The 20,760-nt window shown below is 46.0% G+C and overlaps 1 protein-coding gene across 1 annotated transcript in view; it reads left to right on the forward strand.

The window, feature by feature from the left end:
* Positions 1-941: 941 nt before the first annotated feature.
* LOC311119316 (uncharacterized protein) overlaps positions 942-20,760 on the forward strand; it is a 36,800-nt gene continuing 16,981 nt past the window's right edge. Inside the window, exons 1-5 of the mRNA XM_084194036.1 lie at positions 942-1,056; positions 12,804-12,882; positions 16,906-17,037; positions 19,623-19,715; positions 20,382-20,458. Coding sequence (XP_084050162.1) covers positions 12,805-12,882; positions 16,906-17,037; positions 19,623-19,715; positions 20,382-20,458 — 380 coding nt within the window. The 5' untranslated portion in view covers positions 942-1,056; position 12,804. The remainder of the gene's footprint in view (positions 1,057-12,803; positions 12,883-16,905; positions 17,038-19,622; positions 19,716-20,381; positions 20,459-20,760) is intronic.

The following is a 20,760-nucleotide window of genomic DNA, read 5'->3' on the forward strand; positions in this document are numbered from 1 at the left end:
GGCACTTAACCCTAATTGCTCCTGTAAGTCGCTCTGGATAAGAGCGTCTGCTAAATGACTAAAATGTAAAATATTTGAGGCTCTCTCACAAACTGAATGTACAGATACATATTTCCAGTTTGTGCGTGTGTGATATGGGGGTTGAAGACACGCTTGTTTTCGACCGTACAAATTAAAAACGTGTACAAACAATGGCAACACCATGTTGCATTGAGCCTTGCTGTTGGAAAAACCACATCAGTGTCCGACTTTCGCAGATGCACATCCCCTTGACTTTACTTCTCGACTTCCGTCTGCGGTCGGCTGCTTCAGCTTCCCCCCCTCAAACGAGCCCTTTGGCTTTACTGTCTTTAAAAAAAAAAATGTATAACCTTTTTTTTTTCTTTTTTTTACAAACAAATATCAACAAACAAAAGAGAAATAGTCACATGCAAACAAACATACATACAAACTATTTACATTTCCAGGAATCCTAAAGAAACAAATCATATTAATTAATAATACAACAAGTTTTAATTGCCTTTTCGTTTTTCATTTTAGTTAAAAGTAGTGCCATATTGTTTAAATTCATTTATAAACTTGAAAAAAGTTAGGTTTTGAATTAGACCATTTGCAAATATGAAATGTACCTAATATTATTAGCAGTTGTATTAAATATACTACATTTTTATCAATGTCAGAATTTCTTAAATAAATCATTATATCAAAACCATTAAATTGTACAACCTGTCCTGTTTTCTTTGTTACAAAGTTCTGTATGTCAATCCCAAAAATTCGACTATAAATACAGGTTAAAAAAAAACTAATGAAGAACTGTCTCCTTCTCCATTCCACAGAAATCAAGCCCACCAAGTCACGCCAGATGTTTGACGAGTTCCCGCGATATTCTTTGAGTTTTACTGATGGGTTAGTTTCCAGTAGCCCCGCCCCATTTCGCTCTTGTTTTCCTCCATTTTGGTAGCTGCTAACGTAGCTAGCTAGTTGAGAAGAAAACCCGCAGAGGAAAAAACATTGAAAACTAAAAGCATCTGCTTCGTTTTTAGAAGATCCAGACAGGTTCGTGTCACGTTTTCTAATCTTTGGAAGTATTTTCTTAATTCATTGGAAATGTTGAGCGATTGTCTGACGTGAATGTGAGATGGGATGTGCCGTAGCTACTTAGCTAGCAAGCTAACGTTCGTTTTGCTGCCTCCTGGTTGCCAAGGTAATGCTAGCGATCTAGACGAGGGAGGATTTTGAGCAAATGTGCATATTCCGAATCTTAGCCAGAATTGTGTTGGGTGTAACGGGTGGTTCAAACTGGTGACTTCACTCGCTCTGATACCTTGAAGCAGTTGTTTCCCCTTGTTCGGCAAGAGCCATGGCGTTTGTGGGGCGATAGGTAACGATACTTCGAGTGTGACTGGTTCGACCTCAAGTTGGGGGCGCATATGGAAAGTAGCAGCTACCTAACTTGCGACTGTTATTAGCTTGCAAGCTAGGTAACAAACGTGGTAGTTATTAGTCCCACGGGCCACCCATTCAACAATGTGTTGTTCCGTGACCCTAGAAACGAAACTGCAAAAATGTCAACAACATTGTGTAGATAACGTTATGAACATGAACACTTTCAAAACTTGTAAACACTCTCCGCCACATGCCCTGCTAGAGCTGCCCCATTGCTCGCCGCCATTGGACTCTGGAGCAGTGGAAACACGTCCTCTGGAGGGATGAATCACGCTTCACCATCTGGCATTCCGACGGAGGAATCTGGGTTTGGCGAACGCTACCTGCCCCAATGCATAGTGCCAACTTTATAGTTTGATGGAGGAGGAATAATGGTCTGGGGCTGTTTCTCATGGTTCAGGCTCCATAGTTCCAGTGAAGGGAAATCTTAATGCTACAGAAGACAATGACATTCTAGACGATTTTGTGCTTCCAACTTTGTGGCAACAGTTTGGGGAAGGCCCTTTTCTGTTTTAGCATGCCAATCAATCAAATGTATTTATAAAGCCCTTTTTACATCAGCAGATGTCACAAAGTGCTATACAGAAACCCAGCATAAAACCCCAAACAATTCCCCCCCGTGCACAAAGCGAGGTCCATACAGAAATGGTTTGTCGAGATCGGTGTGGAATAACTTGACTGGCCTGCACAGAGCCCTGACCTCAACCCCATCGAACACCTTTGGGATGAATTGGAACACCGACTGTAAGCCAGGCCTAATCGCCCAACATCAGTGCCCGACCTCACTAATGCTCTTGTGGCTGAATGGAAGCAAGTCCCTGCCGCAATGTTCCAACATCTAGTGGAAAGACTTCCCAGAAGAGTGGAGGCTGTTATAGCAGCAAAGGGGGGACCAACTCCATATAAATGCCCATGATTTTGGAATGAGATGTTTGACGAGCTGGTGTCTACATACTTTTGGCGATGTAGTGTACTTTGGTGATATCGTTATCAACCTAATGCATACCTACCCCTTACAAATATACAGTTTCGTGTGCTATTAGCATGCTGACACTCATTATGACAGACTGGTAGAATAGCTAGCCAACGCTAGCCTTCACTCATTATGACAGACTGGTAGAATAGCTAGCCAACGCTAGCATTCACTCATTATGACAGACTGGTAGAATTAGCTAGCCATCGCTAGCATTCACTCATTATGACACACTGGTAGAATAGCTAGCCAACGCTAGCCTTCACTCATTATGACACACTGGTAGAATAGCTAGCCTTCACTCATTATGACACACTGGTAGAATAGCTAGCCTTCACTCATTATAACAGACTGGTAGAATAGCTAGCCAACGCTAGCATTCACTCATTATGACAGACTGGTAGAATAGCTAGCCAACGCTAGCATTCACTCATTATGACAGACTGGTAGAATAGCTAGCCAACGCTAGCATTCACTCATTATGACAGACTGGTAGAATTAGCTAGCCATCGCTAGCATTCACTCATTATGACAGACTGGTAGAATTAGCTAGCCAACGCTAGCCTTCACTCATTATGACACACTGGTAGAATAGCTAGCCAACGCTAGCCTTCACTCATTATGACACACTGGTAGAATAGCTAGCCAACGCTAGCCTTCACTCATTATGACAGACTGGTAGAATTAGCTAGCCATCGCTAGCCTTCACTCATTATGACAGACTGGTAGAATAGCTAGCCAACGCTAGCCTTCACTCATTATGACACACTGGTAGAATAGCTAGCCAACGCTAGCCTTCACTCATTATGACAGACTGGTAGAATTAGCTAGCCATCGCTAGCCTTCACTCATTATGACAGACTGGTAGAATTAGCTAGCCATCGCTAGCATTCACTGGTTGTTAAGTAACGTTTGAGTGTAATGGTTGACTGGTGACTATTGTCGTAGAATTACAACATTACGTTAATCACATTTACTTTTATATTAGAATGTATTCCTATATTAGTACATTCACACGGTCTGTTCTTCTGAGAGGCGACATACTAGGGTTTTTAGAACTCTCATGTGTCTGTGTGAACTGAGATGACCCTCTGAGATTGACCTCTGACAGTCGATTTTAATAATAATAATAATATGCCATTTAGCAGACGCTTTTATCCAAAGCGACTTACAGTCATGCGCGCATATTTTTTTTTTTTGTGTGTGTATGGGGTGGTCCCGGGGATCGAACCCACTACCTTTTGGCGTTACAAGCGCCGTGCTCTACCAGCTGAGCTACAGAGGACCATTTTTACTATGGCTTGGTGATAAGACAACATTCCATTCCATGATTAGTGTCTGTGTGCTTGTCTGTCGGTGCCAGGGAGACCCAATCTCCAGTTGATTTATCCCATATGGCAGATGAATACTGGACTCCATTATTCTGAGTAAAGGGCTTAGTATCCTATGTTGCATTAGTATTTTTGTATAAACAAGCAGTAAATGAACTAGAGACAGATATTTGGCTCCATGTAAATCTTGATGTCTGTTGCATGAGAGCACAATGTACCTTTTTTGTGTAATTTCACGTATCTGTTCTTCGTCACAAGGACTCAAGACTATAAAGAGTTTGTAACCCAATCCTGTTTATTTGGGTTTTAGCTCTACACCATTGGGTGACCGTTAACGCTCCATTATTGCAGCAATTAATAAAGTTAAATTGTTTTGAGGAAATCTAAAATGTCTCTCCTTTTGATTAGAATAATTACCACGACACTATGACATGAGTGTATATCATTCACAACGTTTGGATGGGAGCTATAATCCAGTAGTAGAAAAGAAAGTAAAGCATGTGTGATGTTCACAGCTTGAATTCAGACTTGGCTCAGCTGCTTTTCAATGGGGGAAAGATTACTTCTGTAACCCCACTTCTGTGATTTTAGTTGAAAACGTCCCTTCACCTTATGGAGCTATGGACAAACGGAACAATTGACCCTTCGCTAAGCCCTGCCCCCAGAATTTTGGCCAACCAATCGCAACGCTCCAACAGATAGCAACTGTTGTCGAGTCCGATACCTTGGACAAGCTCACGTTTGAAACACATGAAGGGCAGTGGGGGGGAAACAGAGTTTAAAAAAAAATGATGGCTAAATAATTGTGCACCAGGGGTACTTGCTACTGCGATTCCTGAAATGCACAGCCTCTTGGAGTATTATTTGGGTTTTTTTCCAGATTCCAAAATTGTGAGGTATTCACACTGCAGTGTTTCAGACAGCACTATGCCCGCTCTTTAAAGAGAAAGTGAGGTATTCACACTGCATTGTTTCAGACAGCACTATGCCCGCTCTTTAAAGAGAAAGTGAGGTATTCACACTGCATTGTTTCAGACAGCACTATGCCCGCTCTTTAAAGAGAAAGTGAGGTATTCACACTGCAGTGTTTCAGACAGCACTATGCCCGCTCTTTAAAGAGAAAGTGAGGTATTCACACTGCATTGTTTCAGACAGCGCTATCCCCGCTCTTCCAAAGAGAAAGTGAGGTATTCACACTGCATTGTTTCAGACAGCACTACCCCTGCTCTTCCAAAGAGAAAGTGAGGTATTCACACTGCAGTGTTTCAGACAGCACTATGCCCGCTCTTTAAAGAGAAAGTGAGGTATTCACACTGCATTGTTTCAGACAGCGCTATCCCCGCTCTTCCAAAGAGAAAGTGAGGTATTCACACTGCAGTGTTTCAGACAGCACTATGCCCGCTCTTTAATGAGAAAGTGAGGTATTCACACTGCATTGTTTCAGACAGCACTATCCCCGCTCTTCCAAAGAGAAAGTGAGGTATTCACACTGCATTGTTTCAGACAGCACTATCCCTGCTCTTCCACAGAGAAAGTGAGGTATTCACACTGCAGTGTTTCAGACAGCACTATCCCCGCTCTTCAAAGAGAAAGTGAGGTATTCACGCTGCAGTGTTTCAGACAGCACTATCCCCGCTCTTCAAAGAGAAAGTGAGGTATTCACACTGCAGTGTTTCAGACAGCACTATCCCCGCTCTTCCAAAGAGAAAGTGAGGTATTCACGCTGCAGTGTTTCAGACAGCACTATCCCCGCTCTTCAAAGAGAAAGTGAGGTATTCACACTGCAGTGTTTCAGACAGCACTATCCCCGCTCTTCCAAAGAGAAAGTGCTGTATTTTTTTCCCCCCGTGCTGCGATAGAGCAGTGTTTGAACTAAGGCTAAGCTAGCTAACTAGCTACACTTTGAAACGACGGCGATTATGTGAATGCTTCCATACAGCCATTACACAGTAGGTAATGTAGAGTATAGCACAGATCATTTTTCAACCAACCTTTACTCGGCGATACTTACTCAATTCTAGAGTGGAAGGCAACACGTCTTCTAAACTTCCATGTTGTCAAGTTGCAGGGGGTTCGTTTGAATTCTGAAAATGCTCCGTAATTGAATTAAATGTTTTTTGCTTCATGAAGGAATCCAACAACGTGTGCTCCGCCATTTTGTCTATTTCAAAGCTTCTCTCGTTGATGGAGACAGGTGAGTGTCTTGGTGGAATGCAACACTCTGGGGTGGAGACCCACCTGTCTCAATCCATGAGAGAAGCTTCGAAAAATAGACAAGATGGCGGCGTACACAATTGTTGAATTACTTCATGGATTGTGTTTTAATTTCATTGTGTATTAAAAACATAGTTTGAGATCATTGTGAGGGGATTCCGCCAGCGGTTAGAAGGGGGAATTGGGCTTCCCGGGAAAAATGTTGTCAGAGATTGCACCAGTAACCAAAGGGGGGTGGGGCTTGGCGAAGGGGCAATTGTAACTAAGTTGTAACATGGCATCCTCAATGTTGGTAGGGGAAATGACCCCAAATGCGCTATGATTTTGCAATTTTAAATTTTTTGATTTAAAAATATTACAAGTCTTTAACCACACAGTGTTAATATTCATAAAATGATCTACTTAATGATGAGACGTTGCAGTTTTGTTTCCGATGTCACGGGAATGCCTTTTCTGAAGCCTTTTTTGGTGGGTGACCTTGGACTATAGGTCACGCCCCCATCTCCAGCGCCCGCATCACTCCACCACATGGCCTCAAACTGCACCATTTCATTTCTCTCCGTCGCCCACAGGCACTTTCAACATTTTACATAATAAAAGCATTTGACCGTCCCATTGTGTTAACGGTGGAGGATTTGGTTGATTTCCAGTTTTTAAAGTGTATACGTTTTTTTTTTTCAAGATGATTGATTGAGAAAAGTATTGTCCAACCCGTCAGTTATCTCACTGCGCTTTCATAGGCCGTGTCTTGAAATATGCAGACAGACAGACGGATTAAAAGTACATTCACGTTGGACATTACTTCTGACAGCCAACTTTCTAGCTCCGCCCATAACCTCTGGACTTTATAGCGTTCCCAGAAGGCGTGGATTATTGAGTCATTGTTAGTTTTCCCACTTAAGACATGACTCTGCCCGTTGTGCTGTAGAATTTGAGAATTTAGTGTCTTGTGTAGTAATACATTCTGTACATTGGTTTATACTGGATTAAGCGTCCATTTTGGTTAACTGTAATTATCGTTAGTTATGTTCCAACATTCCCTCCATCTTGTGCCAATATCAGTTATTTTGTCTTGGTTCCAATAGTTTATATTTTATTCTAAGAGATTGTCCGTTGAATGGGCTATCTGCAAGATGTTATATCTTACCGATCATATGAATATCCTTTTCTGACTCTAGGGTTCCCTCATGATTACTTTGATGTCCAAAATATTTTTTTAAATCGAAATGTGTTGATATTAAACTTTTTTAAAAAGTTGCGTGTATTTGAAAATATCGGTCAGTCCAAAATTCCTTTTTTAATTCTGCCGTGGAAATCCATTTATTTCCTGTTACCCAGTCATTTACGGTTTCTGTGCCTTTTTAATTTTCCGTGTAGCACTTTTTAGTTATTTCCAACTCATTTTCTCATGGCTCTCTCTGCAGCAATCAATCACATTTAAAGCCAGATCGTTGTTGAAGATGTTCATAATGGCCCGCAGGGTCAAATAATAATCACAGTGGTTGTAGAGGGTGCAACAGGTCAGTACCTCAGGAGTAAATGTCAGTTGGCTTTTCATAGACGAGCAGACACGGTGAGCAATATGTTTGGAACCTCGAATCGCAATAAAATCCCAGTATCGAATCGCAATACATATACAATGGTGAAAATCGCAATACATATACAATGGGGAAAATCACAATACATATAGAATGGGGAAAATCACAATCATATATACCGTATTGGTCCGAATATAAGACGACCCTGATTATAAGACGACCCCCCGTTTTTCAACACAAACATTTAGAAAAACAGATTTGCAGACTAGATTTGCCGAACAAAGAACTTCATTTTATTTTAAAATAACAATATTAAAAACACAGTGAATTAAACACAAAGGCAAACTATGTACAGTATGATTCAAAATTAATATCAAGCAATAATAAAGCAACATTTTTAAATAACAGAGAAAATACAGGCCACACATTTAACTAAACTTAACAAAAATTCGCCAAACTTCTCCTCCGATGTCTCTCTATCCCTCACACACGTCCTCTGCCCCGCTGTGTTCGCTCTCGCTGTCATCGCTCCCCAGCTGCTCCGCTTCCACCGGCTCCTCCCAAAGCACGTCGTCCTCGCTGCCGTCCAATGCATTTGAGATGCAACATTTTTTAAAGCCATCGATGATGCTCTGTGAGGGAATAGCATCCCATGCATGCAGGATCCATTCACACAGTAGACGGACTGACGGCTTCTGTATTTTCCCGGTCGGTGTGAGTGCGTGGTTGCCAGACAGGAGCCACTCTGTGTATTTTTTTCGCAGGTTATCCTTGAAAGGCTTGTTCACAACTACGTCCAACACCTGTAGCTGGCTTGTCATTCCCCCTGGTATGATCACAAGATCCCCGTTCATTGCTCGCACCTGACTTTTCACGGGCTCAGTCAGATGTCCGCGGAACGCATCCAGAACGAGCATGTTCCTCCTCTTCCTCAGTCCCCCGTAGCGTGCGCCCCACACAACCTTTAGCCAGTCCACTACAAGCCCCGACTCCATCCAGCCCTTCTCCTGGGCGCGCACAATAATGCCAGCTGGCATTGGGTCCTTTGGCACAGTCTTACGCTTAAGAATGACATACGGGGGGAGTTTGCTGCCACCAGCGAGACATGTCAACATGACAGTGACGCGGCTCTTCTCGTTGCCCGTTGATTTCACCAACACAGACTTTTCTCCCTTTCTATTGACAGTCACCGATGTTGGCATGTCGAAATAAACGGGTGTCTGATCAGCATTGCCGATCTGATCCAGCGGGTAGGAGTGCTTCTTCCTCAGGTTGATAATAAAGCGCTGAAACGAAAGCAGCTTCTCTCCGAAGTCTGACGGCAGGCGTTGGGCCAAACTCGTTCTCCGTCTAAGTGACAGTCCATTACGCCGCATCATCCTACGACACCAGCCGAGGCTGGCTTTAAATCCAGTGATGTTGAGCTCTCTGGCGATTTCCAGGGCCTTAACCTGGATGACAGCTCTGGTAATGGGCATTCCCTCAACTCTTTTTTCCCTGACATATTCAAAAACCCTCCGGTCAACCTCAATGAAACGACCACTTTGAGGACCACGGAAGGATTTTCGCTGACTGTTAGCATCTTTTAGACGTTGTTTTTCTGCTCGCCATCTTCTTACATTACACTCAGTGACCCCGAATGTCTTGGCAGCTTGGCAGTTGTTAGATGACTCTGCCTTATTGACAACCATTATTTTGAAATTGGCATCATAGCTCCTCCGCTGTTGTTTATTGACCTGGCCCACTTTTGAGCCACTTGTCTCTAAATGGTCAGCCTGTCTTTCCATCTTTAAACACCGGTAACGGGCTGGTTGTTAAGGACGCCTCTTCCCTCCGTCCGGAACGAATTTTTGGCGCCATCTGTGCCCGCGAATGTGTATTGACATTTAAAGGGAGCGCCGAAGAAGAGAAACTGCGCTCTGAATACTAGACCCCGAATATAAGACGACCCGACTTTTTTGGACCTATTTCGAGGGGAAAAAAGGCCGTCTTATATTCGGACCAATACGGTATATATAATATGGCACAGTGGTCTAAGGCACTGCATCGCAGTGCTAGCTGTGCCACTAGAGATCCTGGTTCGAATCCAGGCTCTGTCGTAGCCGGCCGCGACCAGGAGACCCATGGGGCGGCGCACAATTGGCCCAGCGTCGTCCAGGGTAGGGGAGGGAATGTCCGGCAGGGATGTAGCTCAGTTGGTAGAGCATGGCGTTTGCAACGCCAGGGTTGTGGGTTCGATTCCCACGGGGGGCCAGTAATGAAAAAAAAAATAAGGTAAAAATAAATGTATGCACTCACTTAACTGTAAGTGGCTCTGGATAAGAGCGTCTGCTAAATGACTAAAATGTAAATAATAATATCATATCGTCAGGTCTCTTTCTCTCCATGCGGGGTCGTTGCGGGGTCGTTGCGGGGTCGTTGGGGTCAGGGTTCACTATCTTAAAATAATGTTCTCTGTCGCTCGCTCAAACGCTATAGGACTAGGCAGTGGTTATTTTAGCATGTCAATCTTGGTGGGGCAAACTCATTGGGGAATGCATAACAGCAAAGCCACTACACAACACTAAACAATACATTAATTGCACTATAACGGTGACAAACGGTGCCCACAAACTGTTAGGGCCTCCATAAAGCTGTCCCAACAGCAGATTCCCAACACCTTACCACCGATACACCTGGCTATCAGAGGAGCCTTGTCTGCCTTTAAAAAAAAACATGGATGACTTGCTTAAACAAATGTGGTTTCTACTGACAATTGAGATGTCCAAACTACGGCATAAGGGGATGACGAGCGGATAAGAGGCAATCCGTAATTTCGATTTAAGACCTTAATGAGCGAGCTGGGACGGACGTAGTCAATATAACTATTTGTTCAGCACTTTTGAAATGTGCAGCGACAGAATTCAGAACATGGGCCGTTCTTACAGTATTCTCCCTGTACACCAAGTCAGAACCGTAGGATAAATAAAGGGGGCATATAAGCAGACAATGAAAGCTCTTACAATATTCAATGATGACATTTCTCTAAAACAGGCTATAGGCTACATGTGCACCACCAAGTCAGAACAGTAGGCGAAATTAAGAGGGTAAAATGGACCACATTATTAGGGTGAGGCACATGGGCTACTAACAGCTTACTACACAACATACACTTATGTATACTGTAGCTAAGAAAGTAATACTATCTCCCTGGCATATTACATCATGTATGCAGCAGCATACAATACATTTTTGGACTCAACTTGTTGTGCTGTGCTCACTTGAACAGGAAGGTGGAGCTGCGGTCCTTTGTGGGCAAATTTTGTCATCAAATTTTGTCATCAAAGTCTTTTGCATTCTCTGGATTTATGGTGCTTTCAAGACAACTAAGAACTCTGGGGGAAAAAAACAAGGTCGAATCATGACGACTTCAGTGATCTTCAGGTCGGAGCTCTAGAAAGAGGCCCGAGTTCCTGACTTGCAATTCCGAGTTGGACGACCGTTAAAAATATATATTCCCAGTCAGAGCCTCGTTTTTATTTCAAGTTCCCAGTTGTCTTGAACTCACTGAAGTCTGAGATTTCCCAGTTCCGAGTTCCCAGTTGTTTTGAGCGCGGCAGAAGTCATGCTGGATTGACAGCACGGCCAATGTGGAATGTTTATCATTTTTTAAGCTTGGAAAAGAGACCCTTAAACCCAGACTTGGACCACACATCCACTCCACTGAATAGCAGGCTAGTGATTGCTTTGCAATGCTTGCAGTTAGCCACTGATTCCTTCCAAACCACTCCATTGTTGAATTTGCGAATTTCCAACTTGTTGTGTAACGTTTATGTCCGATGAGCACCGATACGTTTTCTCTAATTTCTCTTCGTTATTTCTCTTCATATGACAAGGATTGAAAAGGATTTACCAGTAGATTGTCGACTTGATTCATGATGGTGACCGCTAGCTTGGTGGCCTGGGCTAGTCTAGCAGCTAGGGCCATTTCCTTCAGGCCTATTGATGTACACTGAACTAAAATATAAATGCAACATGTAAAGTGTTGGTCCCATGTTTCTTGAGCTGAAATAAAAGATCCCAGATCTCTCAAATGTTGTGCTGCAATTGTTTTGGGGTTCCTGATAGTGAGCATTTCAACCTTTGCCAAGATAATCCGTCCACCTGACAAGTGTGGCAATATCAAGAAGCTGATTTAAACAGCATGATCATTACACAGGTGCACCTTGTGCTGGGGACAATTTTTAAAGGCCACTCTAAAAATGTGCAATGTTTTGTCACGCAACACAATGTCACAGATGTCTCAGGGTTTTTGAGGGCGTGTGCAATTGGCATGCTGACTGCAGGAATGTCCAGCAGAGCTGTTGCCATAGAATTTAATGTTCATTTCTCTACTGTAAGCCGCCTCCACCGTCGTTTTAGAGAATTTGGCAGTACGTCCAAACGACCTCAAAACCGCAGACCAGGCCCACCCACGGCTCCGCCCCCTGCCTAGTCATGTGAAATCCAGATATTAGGGCCTAATGATTTTAGTTCAATTGACTGATATCCTTGGAAATTGTCGCATGTTGCGTTTTTTTGTAATTTTTTTGGTTCAGTATAGTTACATATTTCAATATGGACAGTCCGGGGTTATTTTACCCCCCTGATCTTGATGATGAAGGACCATACCAGACGCTTTTCGAATAACATAAATAGTCAGATTAAATAATAACAGTTCACTAACATTATTCATACAAAGTGTGGAGGGGGGAAATTGCCGCAGTAGATTGGCCGTGGTAAACAGTGAAATACTTTCTTTCTGTTGTACAGAGTGCTTGTAAAATAGATATATCTTTCTGTTGTACAGAGTGCTTGTAAAATAGATATATCTTTCTGTTGTACAGAATGCTTGTCAAATAGATATATCTTTCTGTTGTACAGAGTGCTTGTCAAATAGATATATCTTTCTGTTGTACAGAGTGCTTGTCAAATAGATATATCTTTCTGTTGTACAGAGTGCTTGTCAAATAGATATATCTTTCTGTTGTACAGAGTGCTTGTCAAATAGATATATCGCCTTTTAGTCTGTTCAAAAAGGACTACATTGTTCCGTTGACAGAACCAACCAAAGGGTGGTGTACGGTAGCGAAGGAACATCTAATAGAAGTGGTCTTAGGCAAACCACCTAGGATTAGTTTACCCCACGTGAACCACGCAGAACTATAACTAACTGTTTGGGTCCGTGTAGCAGAACTATAACTAACTGTTTGGGTCCGTGTAGTTGAACTATCACTAACTGTTTGGGTCCGTGTAGTTGAACTGTTCTGTTCTGTCTGCCAGGATGAGGAAGAGGACGAGAGAGCTTGAAGACGGGTCACCTGACTCTGACCAGCCAACCAAGATGTTCTCCAAGTATGAGGTAAGCAGCCTGGTCATATTCTGTTGGCGTGACTCTTTAATTTTGGCTTTCTGTTGTGGAATGTTTTGGTACGTTGTGCCCTGCTGAACACAACCCTGGTACATCTGGGATGGCTGCTGAACACAACCCTGGTACATATAGGATGGCTGCTGAACACAACCCTGGTACATATAGGATGGCTGCTGAACACAACCCTGGTACATATAGGATGGCTGCTGAACACAACCCTGGTACATCTAGGATGGCTGCTGAACACAACCCTGGTACATCTAGGATGGCTGCTGAACACAACCCTGGTACATCTATGATGGCTGCTGAACACAACCCTGGTACATCTAGGATGGCTGCTGAACACAACCCTGGTACATCTAGGATGGCTGCTGAACACAACCCTGGTACATCTAGGATGGCTGCTGAACACAACCCTGGTACATCTAGAGCCCTGAAATGAGACGGTGACTCTGTAGAGCCCTGAAATGAGACGGTGACTCTGTAGAGCCCTGAAATGAGACGGTGACTCTGTAGAGCCCTGAAATGAGACGGTGACTCTGTAGAGCCCTGAAATGAGACGGTGACTCTGTAGAGCCCTGAAATGAGACGGTGACTCTGTAGAGCCCTGAAATGAGACGGTGACTCTGGAGAGCCCTGAAATGAGACGGTGACTCTGGAGAGCCCTGACATGAGACGGTGACTCTGTAGAGCCCTGAAATGAGACGGTGACTCTGTAGAGCCCTGAAATGAGACGGTGACTCTGTAGAGCCCTGAAATGAGACGGTGACTCTGTAGAGCCCTGAAATGAGACGGTGACTCTGTAGAGCCCTGAAATGAGACGGTGACTCTGTAGAGCCCTGAAATGAGACGGTGACTCTGTAGAGCCCTGACATGAGACGGTGACTCTGGAGAGCCCTGAAATGAGACGGTGACTCTGTAGAGCCCTGAAATGAGACGGTGACTCTGTAGAGCCCTGACATGAGACGGTGACTCTGTAGAGCCCTGACATGAGACGGTGACTCTGTAGAGCCCTGAAATGAGACGGTGACTCTGTGGAGCCCTGAAATGAGACGGTGACTCTGTGGAGCCCTGAAATGAGACGGTGACTCTGTAGAGCCCTGAAATGAGACGGTGACTCTGTAGAGCCCTGAAATGAGACGGTGACTCTGTAGAGCCCTGAAATGAGACGGAGACTCTGTAGAGCCCTGAAATGAGACGGTGACTCTGTAGAGCCCTGAAATGAGACGGTGACTCTGTAGAGCCCTGAAATGAGACGGTGACTCTGTAGAGCCCTGAAATGAGACGGTGACTCTGTAGAGCCCTGAAATGAGACGGTGACTCTGTAGAGCCCTGAAATGAGACGGTGACTCTGTAGAGCCCTGAAATGAGACGGTGACTCTGTAGAGCCCTGAAATGAGACGGTGACTCTGTAGAGCCCTGAAATGAGACGGTGACTCTGGAGAGCCCTGAAATGAGACGGTGACTCTGGAGAGCCCTGAAATGAGACGGTGACTCTGTAGAGCCCTGAAATGAGACGGTGACTCTGTAGAGCCCTGAAATGAGACGGTGACTCTGTAGAGCCCTGAAATGAGACGGAGACTCTGTAGAGCCCTGAAATGAGACGGTGACTCTGTAGAGCCCTGAAATGAGACGGTGACTCTGTAGAGCCCTGAAATTCACTCACAAAGACGACGAAGGAGCATCACGCTCTCCCTCTCCTCCATGTAAAGAAATTAGACTGCAACCAACCACAGCGCACACAGGCACCGGGAGGCGGGACAGACAGCAGACTGTCAAACCAGCAGTGTTTCCCTGTCATCAATGGCTTTGTGACTGACAGGCGCCTGTCCTATCAATAGATGAATGGTGAAATAGAACTCAACAGCTTTTACATCACGTTGCAAAGAGTTTACAGTAAACAGTTCCCGTTGCAAAACGTTTTGCTAGGGTGTACCACTAATGAATACACCCCAGGTGTGTCCAGGTGCAGGGTCAGGTGTGTGTATTAACCAGGTGTGTGTGTATTAAACAGGTGTGTGTTCTCCCCAGGTCCAGGGTCAGGTGTGTGTGTATTAACCAGGTGTGTGTTCTCCCCTGGTCCAGGGTCAGGTGTGTGTGTGTGTGTATTAACCAGGTGTGTGTTCTCCCCAGGGTCAGGTGTGTGTGTATTAACCAGGTGTGTGTTCTCCCCAGGTCCAGGGTCTGGTGTGTGTGTATTAACCAGGTGTGTGTCCTCCCCAGGTCCAGGGTCAGGTGTGTGTGTATTAACCAGGTGTGTGTATTAACCAGGTGTGTGTATTAACCAGGTGTGTGTTCTCCCCAGGTCCAGGGTCAGGTGTGTGTTCTCCCCAGGTCCAGGGTCTGGTGTGTGTATTAACCAGGTGTGTGTATTAACCAGGTGTGTGTTCTCCCCCAGGTCCAGGGTCTGGTGTGTGTGTATTAACCAGGTGTGTGTATTAACCAGGTGTGTGTTCTCCCCCAGGTCCAGGGTCAGGTGTGTGTGTATTAACCAGGTGTGTGTTCTCCCCCAGGTCCAGGGTCTGGTGTGTGTATTAACCAGGTGTGTGTTCTCCCCAGGTCCAGGGTCAGGTGTGTGTGTGTATTAACCAGGTGTGTGTTCTCCCCAGGGTCAGGGTCAGGTGTGTGTGTATTAACCAGGTGTGTGTTCTCCACAGGTCCAGGGTCAGGTGTGTGTATTAACCAGGTGTGTGTTCTCCCCCAGGTCCAGGGTCAGGTGTGTGTGTATTAACCAGGTGTGTGTTCTCCCCCAGGTCCAGGGTCTGGTGTGTGTGTATTAACCAGGTGTGGGGTCTCCCCAGGTCCAGGGTCTGGTGTGTGTATTAACCAGGTGTGTGTTCTCCCCCAGGTCCAGGGTCAGGTGTGTGTGTATTAACCAGGTGTGTGTTCTCCCCAGGTCCAGGGTCACGTGTGTGTGTATTAACCAGGTGTGTGTTCTCCCCAGGTCCAGGGTCAGGTGTGTGTGTGTGTATTAACCAGGTGTGTGTTCTCCCCAGGTCCAGGGTCACGTGTGTGTGTATTAACCAGGTGTGTGTTCTCCACAGGTCCAGGGTCAGGTGTGTGTATTAACCAGGTGTGTGTTCTCCCCCAGGTCCAGGGTCAGGTGTGTGTGTATTAACCAGGTGTGTGTATTAACCAGGTGTGTGTTCTCCCCCAGGTCCAGGGTCTGGTGTGTGTGTATTAACCAGGTGTGGGGTCTCCCCAGGTCCAGGGTCTGGTGTGTGTATTAACCAGGTGTGTGTTCTCCCCAGGTCCAGGGTCAGGTGTGTGTGTGTGTGTATTAACCAGGTGTGTGTTCTCCCCAGGTCCAGGGTCAGGTGTGTGTGTATTAACCAGGTGTGTGTTCTCCCCAGGTCCAGGGTCTGGTGTGTGTGTGTATTAACCAGGTGTGTGTGTATTAACCAGGTGTGTGTGTATTAACCAGGTGTGTGTTCTCCCCAGGTCCAGGGTCAGGTGTGTGTGTATTAACCAGGTGTGTGTGTATTAACCAGGTGTGTGTTCTCCCCCAGGTCCAGGGTCTGGTGTGTGTGTATTAACCAGGTGTGTGTTCTCCCCAGGTCCAGGGTCAGGTGTGTGTGTATTAACCAGGTGTGTGTTCTCCCCAGGTCCAGGGTCTGGTGTGTGTGTATTAACCAGGTGTGTGTTCTCCCCAGGTCCAGGGTCAGGTGTGTGTGTATTAACCAGGTGTGTGTGTATTAACCAGGTGTGTGTTCTCCCCCAGGTCCAGGGTCAGGTGTGTGTGTATTAACCAGGTGTGTGTGTATTAACCAGGTGTGTGTTCTCCCCCAGGTCCAGGGTCAGGTGTGTGTGTATTAACCAGGTGTGTGTGTGTATTAACCAGGTGTGTGTGTATTAACCAGGTGTGTGTGTATTAACCAGGTGTGTGTATTAACCAGGTGTGTGTGTGTGTGTATTAACCAGGTGTGTGTGTGTGTGTATTAACCAGGTGTGTGTGTGTGTGTATTAACCAGGTGTGTGTGTGTGTGTATTAACCAGGTGTGTGTTCTCCCCCAGGTCCAAGGTCTGCTCCAGCAGGAAGTGCATAGTGCCATGAAACAGTCTGAATCCAAGATGGAGTCTCTACTAGAGAGGGTCCAGCTACTGGAATGTGAACCCAAATATGACCTCGCCATACGCAAGCTGGAGGTAGTTATCTGGGTCCATCTGGAATGTTCCTCCCCCTCGCCTGTAACGTGACTTCAGATCAAGTGTTTACTGTGTGTGTGTGTGTGTGTCTGTAGTTTGTGTATCTGTAGTTTGTGTGTGTGTGTGTCTGTAGTTTGTGTGTGTGTGTCTGTAGTTTGTGTGTGTGTGTCTGTAGTTTGTGTGTGTTTGTGTGTGTCTGTAGTGTGTGTGTGTGTGTAGTTTGTGTGTGTATAGTTTTTGTGTATGTGTGTCTGTAGTGTGTCTGTAGTGTGTGTGTGTCTGTAGTGTGTGTGTGTCTGTAGTGTGTGTGTGTGTCTGTAGTGTGTGTGTGTGTGTGTGTAGTGTGTGTGTGTGTGTAGTGTGTGTTCACTAGCAGCCTGTGTTGTTTGGAAGCCATGACATGTTGACCACACCGCGAGCGTTGCTAAATCAACGTGCACGTTATTCAAATCGTTTCATCCAGACCGCTCGCGTGCGTATCAACGAGCGTCTCGCTAATATAGAACTTGGTTCTATTTGTGACGTTTGATGCGCTGCAAGTCCTCTCCTCTCCCATCTCCTCATTGGTTTATAGGAGCATCTACCCACGTGGGTGATGGAAAGATGAACTGAGGTCCGCGCTCCAGTCCAGTTGGTGGCGGTGATGCACCTTAAAGTTGGTTGCCAAATGCCAAATAAAGTCCAAAGAAGAAGACTGAAGGAGGAGAGATTACCCTTCTTTATCTCTCTCTCCCCTCTTTCTCTCTCTCTCGCCCCCTCTTTCTTTCTCTCTCTCCCCCCTCTTTCTCTCTCTCTCCCCCCTCTTTCTCTCTCTCTCCCCCCTCTTTCTCTCTCTCTCCCCCTTCTTTCTCTCTTGCCCCCCTCTTTCTTTCTCTCTCCCCCCCTCTTTCTTTCTCTCACCCCCCCTCTTTCTCTCTCTCTCCCCCCTCTTTCTCTCTCTCTCCCCCCTCTTTCTCTCTCTCTCCCCCCTCTTTCTCTCTCTAATATTAATAATAATAATATGCCATTTAGCAGACGCTTTTATCCAAAGCGACTTACAGTCATGCGTGCATACATTTTTGTGTATGGGTGGTCCCGGGGATCGAACCCACTACCTTGGCGTTACAAGCGCCGTGCTCTACCAGCTGAGCTACAGAGAACCACGTCTCTCTCTCCCCCCTCCAAAGAAGAAGAAGACTGACGGAGGAGAGATTACCCTTCTTTCTCTCTCTCCCCCCTCTTTCTCTCTCTCTCTCTCTCTCCCCCTTCTTTCTTTCTCTCTCTCCCCCCTCTTTCTCTCTCTCTCTCTCTCTCCCCCTTCTTTCTTTCTCTCTCTCCCCCCTCTTTCTCTCTTTCTCTCTCTCTCCCCCCTCTTTCTCTCTCTCTCCCCCCTCTTTCTCTCTCTCTCTCCCCTCTTTCTCTCTCTCTCCCCCCTCTTTCTCTCTCTCTCCACCCTCTTTCTCTCTCCCCCTCCCTCTTTCTCTCTCTCTCCCCCCCTCTTTCTCTCTCTCTCTCCCCCCTCTTTCTCTCTCTCCCCCCTCTTTCTCTCACCCCTCTTTCTTTCTCTCTCTCCCCTCTCTCTCCCCCCTCTTTCTCTCTCTCTCCCCCTCTTTCTCTATCTCTCCCCCCTCTTTCTCTATCTCTCCCCCCTCTTTCTCTCTCTCTCTCCCCCCTTTCTCTCTCTCTCCCCCCCTTTCTCTATCTCTCTCCCCCTCTTTCTCTATCTCTCACCCCCTCTTTCTCTGTCTCTCTCTCTTTCTCTCTCTCCCCCCTTTCTCTGTCTCCCCCCTCTTTCTCTCTTTCTCTGTCTCTCCCCCCTTTCTCTCTCCTCTCTCTCCCTCAAATATGAATTGTCACATGCTTGGCAAACACCAGGTGTAGACTTATAATAATATAATAATAATATGCCATTTAGCAGACGCTTTTATCCAAAGCGACTTACAGTCATGTGTGCATAAATTTTTTGTGTATGGGTGGTCCCGGGGATCGAACCCACTACCCTGGCGTTACAAACGCCGTGCTCTACCAGCTGAGCTACAGAGTGAAATGCTTCTTACAGGCCCTTCCCAACAATGCAGAATACAATCAATAATCCTCATAGAACAACGTCATTTAGTAACAGGGGGAATAAACCCCCAATCTGTCTGTCTCTCTCTCTCAGGCCCCAATCTGTCTGTCTCTCTCTCTCAGGCCCCAATCTGTCTGTCTCTCTCTCTCAGGCCCCAATCTGTCTGTCTCTCTCTCTCAGGCCCCAATCTGTCTGTCTCTCTCTCTCAGGCCCCAATCTGTCTGTCTGTCTCTCTCAGGCCCCAATCTGTCTGTCTCTCTCTCTCAGGCCCCAATCTGTCTGTCTCTCTCTCTCAGGCCCCAATCTGTCTGTCTCTCTCTCTCAGGCCCCAATCTGTCTGTCTCTCTCTCTCAGGCCCCAATCTGTCTGTCTGTCTCTCTCAGGCCCCAATCTGTCTGTCTCTCTCTCTCAGGCCCCAATATGTCTGTCTCTCTCTCTCAGGCCCAAATCTGTCTGTCTGTCTCTCTCAGGCCCCAATCTGTCTCTCTCTCTCAGGCTCAGGGAGTAAACCCCCAATCTGTCTGTCTCTCTCTCTCAGGCTCACATCAAGAAGGTGAAGAGGAGAGGGGATGCAGCCATCTCTTACGTCAGGATGCTGGGGACCCCAGGAGGCACACTGACACACAATCAGGTAGGGGACACACACACACAGACACACAGACACACACACACACACACAGACACACACACACACACACACACAGACACAGACACACACACACACACACACACACACAGACACACACACTCACACACAGACACACTCACACACAGACACACTCACACACAGACACACTCACACACAGACACACTCACACACAGAGACACAGACACAGAGACACAGACACACACACACACACACACACACAAAGACACACACACACAGACACACACACACAGACACACACACACAGAAAGACAGACACACACACAGACACACACACAGACACACACAGACACACACACACAGACACACACACAGACACACACACACAGACACACACACACAGACACACACACACAGACACACTCACACACAGACACAGACACACACAGACACACACACACAGACAGACACACACACACACAGACACTCACACACAGACACACACACACACACAGACACACTCACACACACACACACAGACACACACACACCCTCTCTTGCAGACAACACTGTAGAGACACTGTCATGATCACACGGACATGATCGCTGACATAATTCCCACACCATTTTTTGCACATTTACGTCATGATAATGCATCTTTGTGAAAGATAATTGTGTGTGTTTCTCCAGAGGATGCTGGGTTCTGGTTCTGTGGACCTGACTGAGACGGAGACTGAGAGAGGACTGAGTTCTGTGGACATTAACAGGTAGACACACACACACACACCACAACACACACACACCACAGCACACACACACACACACCACAGTACACACACACACACACACACCACAACACACACACACACACACCCACACACACCACAACACAGTGCACACACACACACCACAACACACACACACACACACACCACAACACAGTGCACACACACACACACACACCACAACACAGTGCACACACACACACACACACCACAACACAGTGCACACACACACACACACACCACAACACAGTGCACACACACACACACACCACACAGCACACACA

The sequence above is a fragment of the Coregonus lavaretus genome (assembly GCF_964263955.1).
Source record: "Coregonus lavaretus genome assembly, contig: HAP1_SCAFFOLD_808, whole genome shotgun sequence".
Taxonomy (NCBI): domain Eukaryota; kingdom Metazoa; phylum Chordata; class Actinopteri; order Salmoniformes; family Salmonidae; genus Coregonus; species Coregonus lavaretus.